The sequence below is a fragment of the Lepisosteus platostomus genome, chromosome 7 (genome assembly GCF_059453375.1).
Source record: "Lepisosteus platostomus isolate fLepPlt1 chromosome 7, fLepPlt1.hap1, whole genome shotgun sequence".
Taxonomy (NCBI): domain Eukaryota; kingdom Metazoa; phylum Chordata; class Actinopteri; order Semionotiformes; family Lepisosteidae; genus Lepisosteus; species Lepisosteus platostomus.
Genome location: NC_142617.1, coordinates 63,772,761 through 63,788,133, shown reverse-complemented (window position 1 = coordinate 63,788,133; position 15,373 = coordinate 63,772,761). Strand labels below are relative to the sequence as shown.

Sequence of the window (15,373 nt, the reverse complement as noted above, 5' to 3'; positions counted from 1 at the left end):
ATCCGCGCCTGAAAGAGACAAAAAAAAAAGGTCACATAGCGTACGAAGATAGTGTGTAATTTATACAAGCGTCGTTTGAGGAAATCAGAAGCAAAATAAATGCATAGATTGATCTTTAGTGGTCTTTTTTTTTTTGCATTTTACAGTTCAGTGTGTTTTGGGGAAAGGGGGGAGTAAGCTATTTTTGTCCGCAGCCGGAGGTAGAGCTCATCGGCCAGAAAGACAGACGAGGTACAGGGAGGTTTCATGCGTCAACTTCGGGGATGCGCATCCCGCTCGTCGGAGCGAGCAGGGCGGGCGGGCGCGCGCTGCGGGCAGGGGGTCACGCGGGGCCTGCCGAGCGGGCTCCGATTACGTATCGCATGACGTAGAAGGAACCGGGCCGCGATTTAAACTCCGGCGGGAGCCTCCTGACTCATTTCGCTGTGTGCTTCTGCCCAGGGTGGTGGGGGGATCGTACCCAGACACTAGGAGGGAAAAAAAAAAACATTAAAAAAAAAGATTCTGCTTTTGGGGGGGAAAAATGGTGAGGACAAAAGCAGATAGCGTTCCGTCGACTTACAGGAAAGGTGAGACATTTATACTATTACTCTCGGTCTGCTGTTTTCTTGGAATACTTTTTTTTTTCTGGGTAGGCGCACGCCGTTACTGTGCAAAAAAAACAACAACGAATTATTGTAACTTTTTTAAACTTTTTCTACTCTGGGGGGGTTATTCCGAACAACACAGGGGGATTTGTGTAGGTCTATTTTGTGTGATTGGAGGTAATGGCATCTGTTCTCCGAGGATCCCGCCTGCGGTTTTCGCTCTCGAACAAGGAGCTGCTCTCGTCGTGGCGAGGAAAGGTCATGTAGCTACAAAAAAAGAGAGTAAAATCCGAAAGCGTGTTTTTTTTTACCCCCTCCTGTATTAAAGGGGATTCGTCTATCTTGCTTTTCCCCTGGCGAGTGTCTGTGTGCTCACTCCCGCCAATTCACCTCTTGTTGTCACAAGAAAACTGACCCTCATTTGAGGGTAACCGCGCCCGGACTGCGGGTCGTGCAATTAAATCCCTGATCCGAAAGGTCGCTGATGCAGGGCTAAAATAGGGACGTTTAAGGAAAATGACTTTTACCCCCCCCTCTATTTTAAAAGGACAGATGCAAACCTTGGTAGTAGCTGTACACCCGCTCTCCTTTAAACGTAGCACATCAGTTATTTCTCTTGAGGGTTGCCATAACTTACACTGGCATGTTTTGTTGTTGTTGTTGAAATTCCAGATGAATTGACTGTGTTGTTCTCCCGAAACTGGCGCCAGTTTCTGGAGCCGTGTTAATTTGGCGCCTTACGGGACCTCAGTGATGTCGGAAGAGACGGCCCGCTCGAAACGAGACGAGAGCCCATCCGACCCTCCGTGCGGAGGAACTGGGCTCTCGCAGGCATTGGCCGGCGTCGTGATCCTTGCTGTAGCGAGGCCAGTTGTAAAAAAAAAAATAAGTCGAACTCCTCGGTGTTTTAGTAGTGATCAGACCGCGCTGTGGTGTTGTCAGATCCGTCAAAGGCCGTTGTAGCGAAATGCATCTTTTTTTTTTTTTCCCAGCCTCCAATGTATGGATGAACCTTGCTTTAGGAGGTCTCTGCCCCTCCCTGGACAGAGGAAGGGGGTCCGGTTGCGCACACCGAGTGTTTTTAAAGGCTGATGTGTGTGGTTTTTTTTTCCCACAGCTGTTGCTGCCTCAGCGCCGAGGAAGTCTCTAGGCGCCTCCAGCTCCGCCAACACGCCCAGCAGCCCTCAGGGCGGCACACCTGGTGAGTGGAGTGGGCTGCCGTCCCGCTCCGTGTCCGTGTCGCTGATTGCATGGCAAGGCGCTGTCCCCTGGCGCTGCAGTGCCACCGCGCATCGGCCTCCTCTTCCACGGAGGATGCCTTGAGGCTTGAGCAACAGCAGTCGCGTTACTGTATGGTGTGAGTGCAGCGTAAAAATAATTAGAAAGAGACCATTTTGAGTTGTGGGCCCCCCCCTATGTGCGAGTTCTCGGAGTATGTCGCTGTAGCTCTGTTGGCAATTACTGGGATTCTGTTTTTGCTTCAGAGTTAAATGACAATGGCTCTTAAATCACAACTAGCTCAGTTTCCTTCCCGGGATGCATAAACCTGTGAACTACGGAGGGCAAAGCCAGCTTTAAAGCTAATGCAGTGTTTTTTTTTTCTCTGCTGGGCCTATTGAAGTGACTGTGTCACATTGCAAAAAATAAAAAAGTGACTTCGCTTCTAAAGATTTTTAAAAGCCCTGTGCTGACAGCAATGGTATTGGCGGCATATATAAAATGTTTCCCTTCTCATTTCTGATAAACTGCTCAAGTGTCTGACTCAGGAAGTGAACCAGAATGAGAGGGAAACTGGTTATGAATAAATGGAGGCCATGTGTCCTGTTTTGGCCCATCTGGTCTGGGATACTAGACTTGGCTTTCAAAGTGGCAGAGGGACGCTTTGCCCAACTGCGGTGTCTTCTTTCCAGCCAAGAGCAAGTACGCAGGGGGCAACCCCGTGTGCCCTCGGCCCACTCCGGCGTGGCAGAAGGGCATCGGCGACTTCTTCGGCGGCCCCAGCAGGAAGCCGGAGAAGGAGAACCAGCTGCCTGTGGAGGATGAGGAGGAGGCGGGAGGCAGTGGAGCCAGCAAGGCACCCAGGAAGTAAGTGCCCCTGCTCCTGCACGGCCCTGTGATGGCATCCGAGACCCTGAGCCCCCTGTTGGGCAAGGCTGTGCCTGTCCAGAGACCCCCGAGGCAAACCCTCTTTCGAGAGAGGCACGCTGACCTCGTGCAGTCTCTCAGAGTGAACGTTTTCTTCTTGCCATGTTCATTGGTGTCATGCACAATGTGAGGGTGGTTGTACTTGACACAGGACAACTGACAGACAGCAGTATCCACCTGGTGCTCTTACCGCATATTTATCTTAGTTCTGTGTGTGTTTTTTTTGTCCTGTTTTAGCTTGGTCTGTTGATCAGTGTCGGGCTCCGTCTCTTCAAAATACTTCTTATTTCGCAAAACGGAATAATTGTTCAAGTAAAAAGAGACTTGCTTTTTGAGATGTAGCAGTAAAGTGTTCGCCGACCACATTAATGCAGTTAAGTTGGATGCGCACTAGTCAGTCATGCTGAAGTTTTCCCTTCGTCTGCTTCAGTGAGATGTGAAGTTTTGGAAAGTGTCTAATACTAGTATGGTTTTTATCAGGGTGCAGTCAGGAAGCTGTCCACCCTTGTTCATCTTGGAAAAAGGGCAAATGTGCTGCTAATATTGAAAACATTTGGTTGGATGGTCGGGTTTCTGTCTCTTTATAACTGAGATGCGTTGTATACATTATAAAACGGACAAGTAGACGCATAGTGTTATGGACTGCAACAGAGGTGTTTGCTCTAGAAAGAGGGCACATCATGGTCATGTGAAAGGAAGGATTCATGCAAATGTACTTTTTTTTTTCCCCCCAGTAAAAGTCCACTCCTTTTTTTTTTAATTATTATAAAAGATCATTGCACAGGTGGTTTAATACCCTTAGACATCTGTGCAGGATCACTGCTTGTTCCAGTCTTGCATGGAAGTCCTGCTTTGTACTGAAAGCTGTGGCTTTGGCTGTTGAAGCGGTGCTGTCCAGGTGTACCAAGTCCACATCATCCTATAAATGATTTGGAAGAAGCTGCTCGGATGAGTGTGGTTGTGTAATGGCATGTGTCTTCTGCCATAGCGCTAAAGGTTAACTGTGTGTTCTTCCAGAGCCCGGCCTCTGCCTGATGAAGATGATGAGGACTGAGCTGCAGCTTCTTCGAGACCCGTTTTTATCCTGTTGAAAAGCCATGATGAATTTTCGAGGGCTGTGTTTTTAGTACTGTGTACATCTTTTGTATATATTTTGTTGTGCAGTTTAACTGTCTTGTACAGAAGTTTAATAAACCAATCTGTTTTTGTTATTTTGGTTTCATGTGTGTCTTTCTTTTTTTTGTTATAAGCTGAAGGGAGATTTTGTCCCACTTAAAAAGAACCAAACTTGAATTTCCTGTGTTTTGTTTCCCGGGTCCTGTCAGGGAGGTGATTGGCAGCACTGCTCTGGTTTGATCACACAAGTGGAGGTGCTGAGAGCTTTACTGTGTACCGCTGGACATCATTAAGAACCCCTTAGCTAGATTTGTGATGGATATGGTTTTCAAACTTGGTCTGAACTTCACATTTTCCATTGCCAGTTTCCAGGTGGCTTACAGCAGCAGTATGCTAAAACATGCAAACTCCCAAACATTCCATTTTAATTTGCTCTGTACTATTACATTGATAGTGTATGTTTGTATTGTTAGGCCTAGAGCAACAGTACAAGTGGGCCATTTCAGTGATGTGAAGGCTATGGGTTGTGTAAACTACAGTACTGTGTATTCAGTCAAGAAAAAAAAGAACCTTTTTTTATGTTTGTTTTTTTTCTAATTTTGGATTGCAAGCACAGTACCTGCCTGTGGGTACCGTCAGACATTTATTTAACATTATTATTATTATAATTATTTTGCAATAGTGGTAAAACGTACAAGGAAGGAAATGGCTGCATTTAGTTAACGTCTTTTTTTTTTCACTGAAGGGTGGGTCTACCAAGTCAACGTTATCTTATGGTTGGGAAGCTGCCACCCGGATGAGAAGTTGTGTAATGGCATGGTACAGCCAGTAGAGGGGGGGTGGTGAACAGGAAATCAAATAGGAACCTAGGAAAAAAACCGAAGATGACGAAAGATTAATCCAACACCATCCTTCACCTCCCTCAATTAAAACTACATTCTCATGCTTCTGTTTGGTGCATCTGGGATTCTTTTTTGTATTCTGGCACAGTAGATTTCTTCTGAAATCTAGGAAGATTTTAATTAGTGCTACATTATTGCTATACTGTAGTAGGGAAGCAGTCAGTCAAAAGCCAAATTACATTCATGATTTTTCTTAGATTTATTGGAATATCCTGCTTTTGAAATTGGGATGTGATCTTTTGTTGCCATCATTCTAGGACTCCCTGGTAAATGGGGTGTCTGAAAATGCGAAAGCCGAGGCAGATGGGACCTGGGATTTCATCTGCCACAGGTGGGGTTGCAGATCGAATGGGATTAAGTAGCTCAATAAAGCCGCAAGTGTCCAGGGCCTGGCTGAAGAATAGAATTAAAATGCAGTGGGAAGGTTGTGGGTGTTGCTGTGAAGGAATACATCCTGAGGCAATGAAAGCAAACATTTTAAAGCATCAGCAAGCCTAACGGAACCTACGAATCGCTACAAATGAGAGAATCCTCTAGCACATCTACAATATTTTTTGGCTAATTGATCCAAGACCATCATCCAACTGCATCTCTTTAAAGAGCCATCTTATCAACTTTCAGACTCCCACAGTCCTTTTTGTAAAGTGGCCTTTGACTTCCTGTTTAAAGGCACATCCCTGCTGATTTCACTGGTACACACAATGCGTTTCTTCATGATTTCTGCTTGTGTTCCATGGTTCAAATGACACTCTTGATTTAGAAATTCCTTGGATTGACTTCATCAGTGACTTTGAATTAGGACTCTGGAACGCATTGGGTATCTTTTCTGTGGACTGATTCCAGAGCAGCAATATGATTTTTATAAGATGGTGAGAAAAATCATACGTGATATTATGAATGGCATCTTAGTGTTGCGTATGGTATTTCCCCATGGCAGAGTTCTTTCTAGCACTCTCTTGACCTTTAGAATCTGGTATTTAGATGCAAGCAAAAAGAAAGCAATTATGCGTGGTGACGATTTGATAGGAAAAACATAACCTACCACACTGAAAATACTGTGACTGTTATGGTATTGTTACACAGCAGAGAAAAAAAAAACGAGTTGCAGTTATAACACATTCTTTCACTCAAACATTGTTTTGAATTGAAAGATTTCCTTTCAGTCCTAATGTTTAGTTGGTAAGTGAACAACAGACATGAGTATAAATATTTATGACTGGGATAATTATAACTTGCAAAGGTTTCACTGCTTTAATTTGGTTTAACTGTTTCTGCATGTACAATATATACACTGCATTATTGTGTGCAATTAATACATATTTTGCACTCATGGATAGAAAGTGGGAGCCCTGTGCTTTTTGTCTGTAACTACTTCTACACAGAGAAATCCATAGCAATCCTACTGTGCACATCTACATTCTTTGCTTTCTTTAACGCAGGCTCCACACATAACCCAGCAGCACATTTGACTGAAAAGCACATATTCCTCAATAACGGGCAATGAATGCACAAAGTACAGTAATTGTGATGTTTTAAGATATCATAACTGGATTATGGCTGAGCTTAATGTGCAGAGGATTAGAGGAAGGATGGACTGTTGAGGCCGAAGAAATGTGAAATGAGATCAGCTGAGGAGGTGTTCAAAGAGGATTAGGAGAGGACTCTTAATGTAGAGAAAGAAGATCTTGAATGATGTTCAGCCATTATAGTCAAAACCCTTAATTGCTGTAACATCTTTAGAGATGCTGGGCTGAACAGTGGTGTGTGCAAGGATAGAACTGGAGCTGATTGAGCCTAGGAGAGCAGACAGTCATGTGCTTAAGGGCATCCTGCAGCTGCAGGAAGATTGAAGTGAATGTTAAGATTGGAGGTGATAACTGCTACACCTCTGGGGTAAGGAAATAGCCAGACATTTTACCACAGTGGGTAGAATATCTCGGCTGTATATCTTAGGACACAGGACTTTAATCTGTTGTAACCACTGCATTACTGTTGTGCCCTGCTGTTAGAATTTTGTTAATGAAATTGCGAAAATTCTGTTCCCAAATACACAAAGGCTCAATTTATATTAGGGTAGTTTTGACTTGGGAATCCTATATTCGACATATTGCCGTCAGCAGTGACCTCCAATAAAAAGTGCTATGAATTTAAATTCAGGACAATTCACCAATATTAATATTGTGAGCATTGATTTGAATATGCTGCTAGATAAGGGATTTGCAATGAGTTAATGAAGGGATTCCTATCGGGTGCAGACCTTTTTAGACAATGGGTGAATTATTTCCACGTATTACTGCAGATCCCTGGATTCTACCACAGAGGCCACGGCTGCAGTATTGCAGCATGTTGTGTCTGTTTTGCTCCAGTGTCTTTTTTCACGGGTGGTGTGAAGGGTGTCTTAAAAAGTCAGAGTAGTTCATCAGAATAAATGAGCTGATTTGTAACTTTTCCTTTACTCCTGTAGTAAAAGTGAATGCACTGAATATTAGAAGGAACCAGATAACTTCCCATTTTTTATATGGAACATAACAGTACCTCTATCTTTTACTTAAGAGTAATTGGTACATCACTGATCATCAGAATAATCTTCTCTTCTGCCTGTGATTGCATGTCTGTCCTGTCATGGGACAAATGAAACGTTGCGCTTCATTAAAGAGAAAGTCCATGAGCATCAGAGACTGCTGCACACTTTCCTGTTACATTTATATCCTCTGTTACTCACTATAAAACAAACTAATTTATTATTCTCACCATTTCATGTCTTTGGTGAAGAAAAAGACATGTCTGCTGAGGAGATCAGCAGTACTTACTGCAAAACATACTGGAGCATCAGAGGAGTTAAATATACAGTGTTTTCTGTTTTCTCTGACAGGTGTTGCACTGCATTTTGGTAACCTAATTCAGATTTATGAAACTAGAGGTCTGCCCTTTCCTTTAAGCAAAGCAAACAAAGAAAGTGGTTGCAAAGGAACAAGTAATAGGTTAATTCTATGCTGAAAAGAGAAGAAAAGAAACACAATGTTTCGGCTGTGGACCCTTCTTCGGGAAGAAAGTGGTTGTTGCCAGACGCTCATTCTAAGGGTTAAAGGGCCTGAAGGGCTTGATTGTACGATTGTGTCAGTTCTAACTCTTGCTAATTGAAACGGATCATTACATTGCTTGGCTAGGCTGTGTGTGACAATGCCCAGAAGCACTGCTTCCAAGCACTGGTGTGTGGTGAGTGGACTTCATCTGGGAGATTTTCAGGTTATATCTGAACGGCTTTTAAAGACTTGCTGATGTATTACATTAACCTTATAATCTCCAAATAGATGTTCAATGGTACACCATTTATATACTGTATATATAAAAATATGCACTGTCATTTATTTATTTAGCTTGGATTATATCACTAACCTCAGACCTAAACCTCCTAGTTCCTTTCGTAGCCCTGGTGGTGATCCCTGTAGAAAAACAGGAAATCAAAGCTGGGCCCTGCCGTGAACAATGCTGGCAGCTGCCGCCGTAGAAAAACGGCAGGAAAAAATCTCTTAGGTGGAATTAATCTCAGTCACACGAGTGAGGGTAAGAAGTGTCCATGAGCGCTCTCCCTGTGCGAAAGGCAAGCAGAGCCCCACATGGTTTTGTGTGCTATTGTTTCAAGAGAAACACGCCAGCGCAGGCAGCTGTCCGTGTCAGGACGATACAGAATGATCCTGCTGAGCTGAGATTTAAAAAATGGAAGGAGGTAGTAGTTCCTCGCAGAGGATATCTAGTCTATCCTGTATATAGATTATTTATACTATACAGATATATCTGTATCCCATCATGATGCACACTTCTCAACAAAACCGCCTATTTTATTGTTTGCCTATTGCTCTTCGTCAAAATCTAAATGATTTATATTATTACTACAATGGACTGGCTTCCCTCCCAGAGTGTACCCTGTCTTGCGCCCATTGCTTGTCAGTTAAGGGAATGAATGGATGAATGTTACATATAATGAGAATCATATTATTACTATATTAAGTCATTCCTTTATATAAGTAAAATGAGTTTAAAAATAAGGTTATTGTGTTGACTAGATGTTGGATAGTGTATTGCTTTTGTATAGCTGATTGAATCTTCTGAAATCCTGGGCGTGCTATACTACAGTACACTTTGTTTTCTGCATTACGAAGCTGTTGGACTTGGCAGACTATCTGGTACTTGTTTCGAATGTGATCCCCCTTGTATTCAGACTAACTTGCTTCGCTTCAGACAGCACCCTGCAGCTGACAAAGACTCAAAAGCCGTCGATCCATCAGGCGGCGCTGCCGAGTTGTACTCGACTACCCGGAAGTGATTGTGTTCCTAGGCGGGTGGTGCTGGATCAGCACTTCCGGAACTGCAGGAGCCTTTCACTGCTCAGGAGACAGAGCAAAAAGGGGGAAAAAAAAGCTTCAGGATAAAATACAAAAGCTTTAACACGCAGGGGTCTCAGCGCTTTCACGAGTGGCACCGATTAGGGGGATCGTGTTACTGAGTGGATCAAACCTAATCAACATCTGCGTGAAAGTAAGTCCGGATGATGATTTTCTTTCCTATCCCCCCTTTCACAGAAACAAATGACTATTATTAGCGATCTCAGTCTCGCCACTCTCCAGGAAATACATTTAATTAATGTTTCTGAAAATCGGGAGGGAGGTGGCATCGTGGACAAGTTCATACTTTGTTAAAAGATAATGCCAGTTAAAGGCGAAAGTTAAAGGAGGGCTGTTAAACATCTTTCGGTTTATTTCTTTTTCAAAAGAGAGTTACCAATGAGATTATCACATTATTAATCATCCGATCGATCGAGGGGTGCTAGCAAAGCGTGTTTAGCTTTTGTCTGAAAGCGTATCTTTATCTTATCTTTTTAAAAAAAATCGAATTTAATTAAGAAAAGGCTATTTAAATTAGTTTGATCCGTTTAGAAGTCCAGACACGCAGTGAGGTACGTTGTGCGTACTCTCTGTTAACTGTTTGATAAATACAAACGTTCGCTGTTGAGTGTTTTTACAAAGCATTCTCTCCACTTTTGTGTTCGTGAAACCTTAAACCGTCAGATGTATCCAGAGTTCACTGTTGCCAGCAGAGCTCTACTGTTGCAGCTCTGGGCTGAGCTGTGAGCTTTGCGACGGGTGTCTCCTGCGTAGTCCGGTTCATGTTGAATTGTTGGCTTTGAGCTAGAAACAGCGCTGACACTGTAGTTGTCGGACGATGGGTGCTTTCTTCAAGTTCCGAGTATATGAACATATCGGATCACTTCGGGTTTCCCTTACCGGGTTCGCCACCGTCGTTTCGCTGTGTGTACGGGGGCCTTTTCCTGGTCCGGAGCAAGTCCGAGCAGTACACCCGTCAGACTGCGCTGTGAGGGGATGTGAACGGTAACACCAGTGTGTCCGGACGAACTGAACGACACGACTGGGGTGGCAGCGCCAGGACACCCCAACCGCCTGTCGCGAGTACTGGGAAATGTCTTAACAGATCAGGGGGAAGACGCTTCCGCACGTTCCTGTGCAGCCCAAGAAGGTTTCTTTTAATGATAATTTAATCACCACGATTAAATAATCAGACTTAATTAAGAAGCTCATTAAATCTGATAATTTAATTGGCAGCCTGTAAACTGACGAAGCAGCCTCACAGAGTGTACGTGTAGGCTCGTTGGTGACCCAGTAACCATTTGTCTGCACTGCTGCTGTGCTGTTAAGGTGTTAGGATCTGGTGTGATCTTTGGCCCGTATTATGCAAAAGCATGGGAGCTTTGTGCTACTTGTATGACACTCAGCTCATCTTTCTAGTCCCATGTGTTCTGGACTGTCGCATAGTGACTTCTGAAAGGTTTTTTTCTATTTGTACAGCCCTACCTCAAAGCTATAAGAATGAGAGTGTGTGTCACAGACCAAACACCTGTGACACACGATGTGCCCGTACGTACTCATTCGGATGTCATCTTTATTATTCCCTTAGACTGCTGATGTGTTCTGGGACCGTAAATGTTAATGAAACAGACGCTAAGCCAGCACTGACCACTGTGAAGTCAGTTTTCAGAGGTTTAGGGCAAGTTTGGATAACCGTGGCTAACACACTCTCACACTCCTCGCTTGTTCTCTTTGTAGTCAACAGTATTGCAGTGCCTGGATCGGTAATAATTGAGCTTATTCATGTAAAAGCCCTAATAAAACCATGGCGGTAATGTACTGCAAAAAAAAATCAACTCATGACAGTTTGAATCGGATTATTCATTACTGTAAATAGGTCCTGTGCTCCAAGCAGTGTATATAGTTACAAGCAGTCTTCCAAACAATATGTACTGAATACAAGGTTCTGATGTGAACTGTTTATTTTAAGTTTTGGTTTATATTCATTATCCTACTGATTACAACTTTTGTGTTCTATCCCCCATCAGTTTTGTATCCTGTCTTATTTTCTGTTTGACTGGCATTGCAGAGCTGCTTGTGGGGAAGTAAAATGGTCAACATGGTCACCTTATGAAAGAAAAACAAAATATGCTTTTGTAAGTAATGACCTTTGCCTTTAAGCTGTGCATATTGTATCTTGATCTGGTCTCCCCATTATTAAGCAGTCTAAAATCTGTCACAGTCAGTTTGTGAAACAGCAGTCAACATCTGAGAAATTTGTCAAGTGGCTTTTTGTAGTTTTGTGATATGTGAGCAAGTTGTAGCTCTATGTTGTATACATCGCAAATAGGTCATGGGATCTAGAAATCACTCCTTTTTGTGGCTTAAAGACTTAAAAGAAAACTCCCTAGAGTGTTGTGCTTAAATACTGTGTTAACATTTGTTCCCAGCTCATGTGATTGTCTCGCCAGTTCAGAGTGCTGTCACAGTCCTAACTGTTGCCCAGTACTAGTGCAGGCTTTGGAAAAGAGATGGGAGGAATTCACAAGGCAGGATTGTGGAGACATTTGTTTGAGCTGGAAAAAAAAAGTTGACGTACTGTGCCTGGAAATGGAGAGAAGTGTCTTATAGTCATCTGGTGAAGGGTTTTCTTTCGAAAATGTAAGTGCTAATTTCAAGTTCTGTACAGTGTCGTGGCTGGTAGACGACGAAATACTAATTCCACAGCGCAGATGAAAAGATCCTTACACAGCATGTACTTTTCTTGCTGTGAAATCCTCTTAGATGCTGAAGTGATTCCAAAATAGATGCATTCAAAATGTTTAAAAAGCATGCTTTGGAGATTGGATTAGTTCTTAGCTTCCCTTTAACGGCTGTGTTTTCTTTTTGGTCATGCTTTAGGGTGATGCACGCTTGTCATAAGGCACAATACAGCTGCTTTTTTTTTCCCCTAAGGTGCTTTTTCAAGGCAGCTACAGTAGTGCTGCCTGCAGTATAATAAGCAGCACCAAGGTCACAGTGTGAAGTGTTGAGAAAGTGATGTTTATCAGTGTCTTCAATTCACTTTTCTCCTTTTGCTGGATTTGCCACCCATTCTGCATTGGTTCCCTTGCTGTAAGTCACTCGTGTCTTTTCCTTGCTTTGTTAGTCTTCTTAATTGGATAACTCTGTAACCGACTGTAACCTGCCTGCTTCTTGTGCAGAAATGGATCGCAGGGGTCCTATTCCTAGGACTCTCCCCTTAAGCGTGTCATCTTGTGTGCCCGCAGACACAGCGAGAGTGGAACTAGACTTGTTACTCAGCAGTTTTCCTTGTAAGCTTTGGGAGGTGAGCTCTGACATGAAAGGGGTGTAGGTGGGCATTCAAATATGTAGGACACCTCACAGAGGTGAGCATTTATTTTGAGCAAGATTCACTTCTGAGCTCCAAGGAGAAGATCAGGAACATAAACGCATTCAGTGATTGCTGATACATTTGCAATTTGAGTTCTTATTTGTTTCCAGCTGCGGGATGGTACACCTGTACAGCTTCTAAGCCATAGAGGCTTGCTTCTCGTGTCGATCATGTACCTGTGAGCTGCTGACCAGAGCTCGCCATCGCTAAGCTGCGGGCGGCTGGAGCGCGTGCCCACCAAGTCACTCCAGTCAGGGGCATTGTCACCAGGGAAGCTCAAAGGGATTCAGATGTTTTTTTATGAAAATAAAAAAGAGCAATGCCCTTCTCCTGGCTGCATTTCTTATTTGCATTGCTCAGCTGTTGAGAGCTATGATCAACCTTTCTGCCAATAATACCAGTGGCTTCCGTCTTCTTCCCACCCTCCCAATTCAGAAAAAAAGAAGTGTTTTGTTTTTGTTATGCTTCTTGCGGCTGATGGAACAAATGGAGTGTTTCCACTCCAGAATCAAGGATGGTGGTGTTTCTTCTCGTGCCTTATCGCATGGCGAAATCGTTTTGTTTTGAGAAACCAAAAAAGGGTACTGAGACTCATGTTTGTGTTTCAGGTAACTGCAAAAACCCATTGGAACTCCGTGCTTTTTGTAGTACCTCAACTTTTCATATAATAATGCGAGCCTCTCGAGGTTTGTCAGATCCTGTCAGAATCTTTCATAAGACAGATTAATGGCTGACCACACTCTTGATTGCCTTGTGGCTGCTTCAGGTTTCTCCCAAGACATCCTTTAAATGAGTCTTATTAATGAGCGAGTCTGTCTGGCTCTTTGAAAGCAATATGTCTATGTTAGTTTGTCATGTTTGTGAACTGGTATCCTCTTGACAGAGGAGATTAAGTGATGCGTCACTATACAGTGCACGTGTTCAGTTTCCCACCTCTTCTGTCCTGCTTCAGGACTAGGTAGTGGCAAAGCATTTGGAATTAACCTTGAATGGTGTTGAGTGAATCTTTCATGTAGCCCATCAGATAGTATTTGGCTTGCGGTTTCCTGCTTGATCAATGGTTAGAGTAACCACGAATCTGTAATGTTGTGATCAGCAAAGTTTGAATTTTCCACCCGTCCATTTTCTAACTGCTTTTCCCAAGACAAGGTTGTGGGGGAGCCAGAGCCTATCTCAGAGCCTATCTCAGAGCCTATCTCAGAGCCTATCTCAGAGCCTATCTCAGAGCCTATCTCAGAGCCTATCTCAGAGCCTATCTCAGAGCCTATCTCAGAGCCTATCTCAGAGCCTATCTCAGAGCCTATCTCAGAGCCTATCTCAGAGCCTATCTCAGAGCCTATCTCAGAGCCTATCTCAGAGCCTATCTCAGAGCCTATCTCAGAGCCTATCTCAGAGCCTATCTCAGAGCCTATCTCAGAGCCTATCTCAGAGCCTATCTCAGAGCCTATCTCAGAGCCTATCTCAGAGCCTATCTCAGAGCCTATCTCAGAGCCTATCTCAGAGCCTATCTCAGAGCCTATCTCAGAGCCTATCTCAGAGCCTATCTCAGAGCCTATCTCAGAGCCTATCTCAGAGCCTATCTCAGAGCCTATCTCAGAGCCTATCTCAGAGCCTATCTCAGAGCCTATCTCAGAGCCTATCTCAGAGCCTATCTCAGAGCCTATCTCAGAGCCTATCTCAGAGCCTATCTCAGAGCCTATCTCAGAGCCTATCTCAGAGCCTATCTCAGAGCCTATCTCAGAGCCTATCTCAGAGCCTATCTCAGAGCCTATCTCAGAGCCTATCTCAGAGCCTATCTCAGAGCCTATCTCAGAGCCTATCTCAGAGCCTATCTCAGAGCCTATCCCCAGAGCCTATCCCCAGAGCCTATCCCCAGAGCCTATCCCCAGAGCCTATCCCCAGAGCCTATCCCCAGAGCCTATCCCCAGAGCCTATCCCCAGAGCCTATCCCCAGAGCCTATCCCCAGAGCCTATCCCCAGAGCCTATCCCCAGAGCCTATCCCCAGAGCCTATCCCCAGAGCCTATCCCCAGAGCCTATCCCCAGAGCCTATCCCCAGAGCCTATCCCCAGAGCCTATCCCCAGAGCCTATCCCCAGAGCCTATCCCCAGAGCCTATCCCCGCAAACAGCAGGCACAAGGCAGGATGCCCCCTGGATGGGATGCCAGTCCATTTCACGGCACACGCAGATGCAAAAAACGCACACACTCGTGCCAGGGCCCATTTTCCCAGATACCATAATTTTACTGGGTTGGCGTTGGACTGTGGGAGGAAGCCGGAGCAGCTGGAGGAAACTCATGTGAACAGCAAATGCAGACAGCACCTCGGGGGCCGAACACTACAAGCCACCAATGCTTACCGCTGTGCACAAGTGTGAACTATCTGTCCCTTAGTATGAAGTCCCGGGTTTCTCTCAGATGGTCTGTAGGGTCCCTTTCCAATATACCGGCACTCAGTCTGCGAGTGAACAGCAGGGTGTCAGGCTGAAGCTGGAACAGTCAGGCGGTCCCACTCCTGCAGTCCGATGTGCTGCTGTTTCCAGCCAGTTCACACTGACAGCTGCTCCATAAGACACCCACTCCCCTGTCCTGTCTGCAGCCAATCAAAGTCCAGAACAACTAGAACGCTTGACATTGTTCTGAAATAAGTACTGAAGTACCAAAATGCTTAAAACAGTGTCTCTATTCATTGTTTTGAGTATTGACTATCATTTATGGATAATTAACAGTTGATGAACCTTAAGTCTGATTGGATGTCCATATAATAGTCTTAAAAGTTGTCTTTTTACAGAATAGTTCCATTTATAACAAAATGTCATAGCTGAAATAGCTGCTTTTCAGTTCACATTGCTAAACATCAGTTCAGATTC

At 44.1% G+C, this 15,373-nt stretch overlaps 2 protein-coding genes across 5 annotated transcripts in view; both read left to right on the top strand.

Moving 5' to 3' along the window:
* The first annotated feature begins 410 nt into the window (after window positions 1–410).
* On the top strand, window positions 411–3,943 carry pclaf (PCNA clamp associated factor). The gene is made up of 4 exons (XM_088641750.1): window positions 411–569; window positions 1,705–1,788; window positions 2,498–2,672; window positions 3,750–3,943. Exons 1-4 carry the CDS (start codon window positions 524–526, stop codon window positions 3,784–3,786), a joined length of 342 nt encoding a protein of 113 aa, XP_088497876.1. The 5' UTR covers window positions 411–523; the 3' UTR covers window positions 3,787–3,943.
* Window positions 3,944–9,103: 5,160 nt separating this feature from the next.
* Window positions 9,104–15,373, top strand: part of csnk1g1 (casein kinase 1, gamma 1) — a 66,073-nt gene continuing 59,803 nt past the window's right edge. For 2 of the 4 annotated variants that reach the window (XM_088641735.1, XM_088641733.1), the window contains exon 1: window positions 9,104–9,286. The gene's annotated coding sequence lies outside the window, so the exon portion shown is untranslated. The remainder of the gene's footprint in view (window positions 9,287–15,373) is intronic. The other 2 variants (XM_088641736.1, XM_088641734.1) reach the window with 1 other exon arrangement.

Coding starts and splice junctions, on each gene's coding strand:
- pclaf (XM_088641750.1), top strand. CDS start 524: ATGGTGAGGACAAAAGCAGATAGCGTTCCGTCGACTTACAGGAAAG. Junction 570..1,704: donor TCCGTCGACTTACAGGAAAG/GTGAGACATTTA, acceptor TTTTTCCCACAG/CTGTTGCTGCCTCAGCGCCG. Junction 2,673..3,749: donor GCCAGCAAGGCACCCAGGAA/GTAAGTGCCCCT, acceptor GTGTTCTTCCAG/AGCCCGGCCTCTGCCTGATG.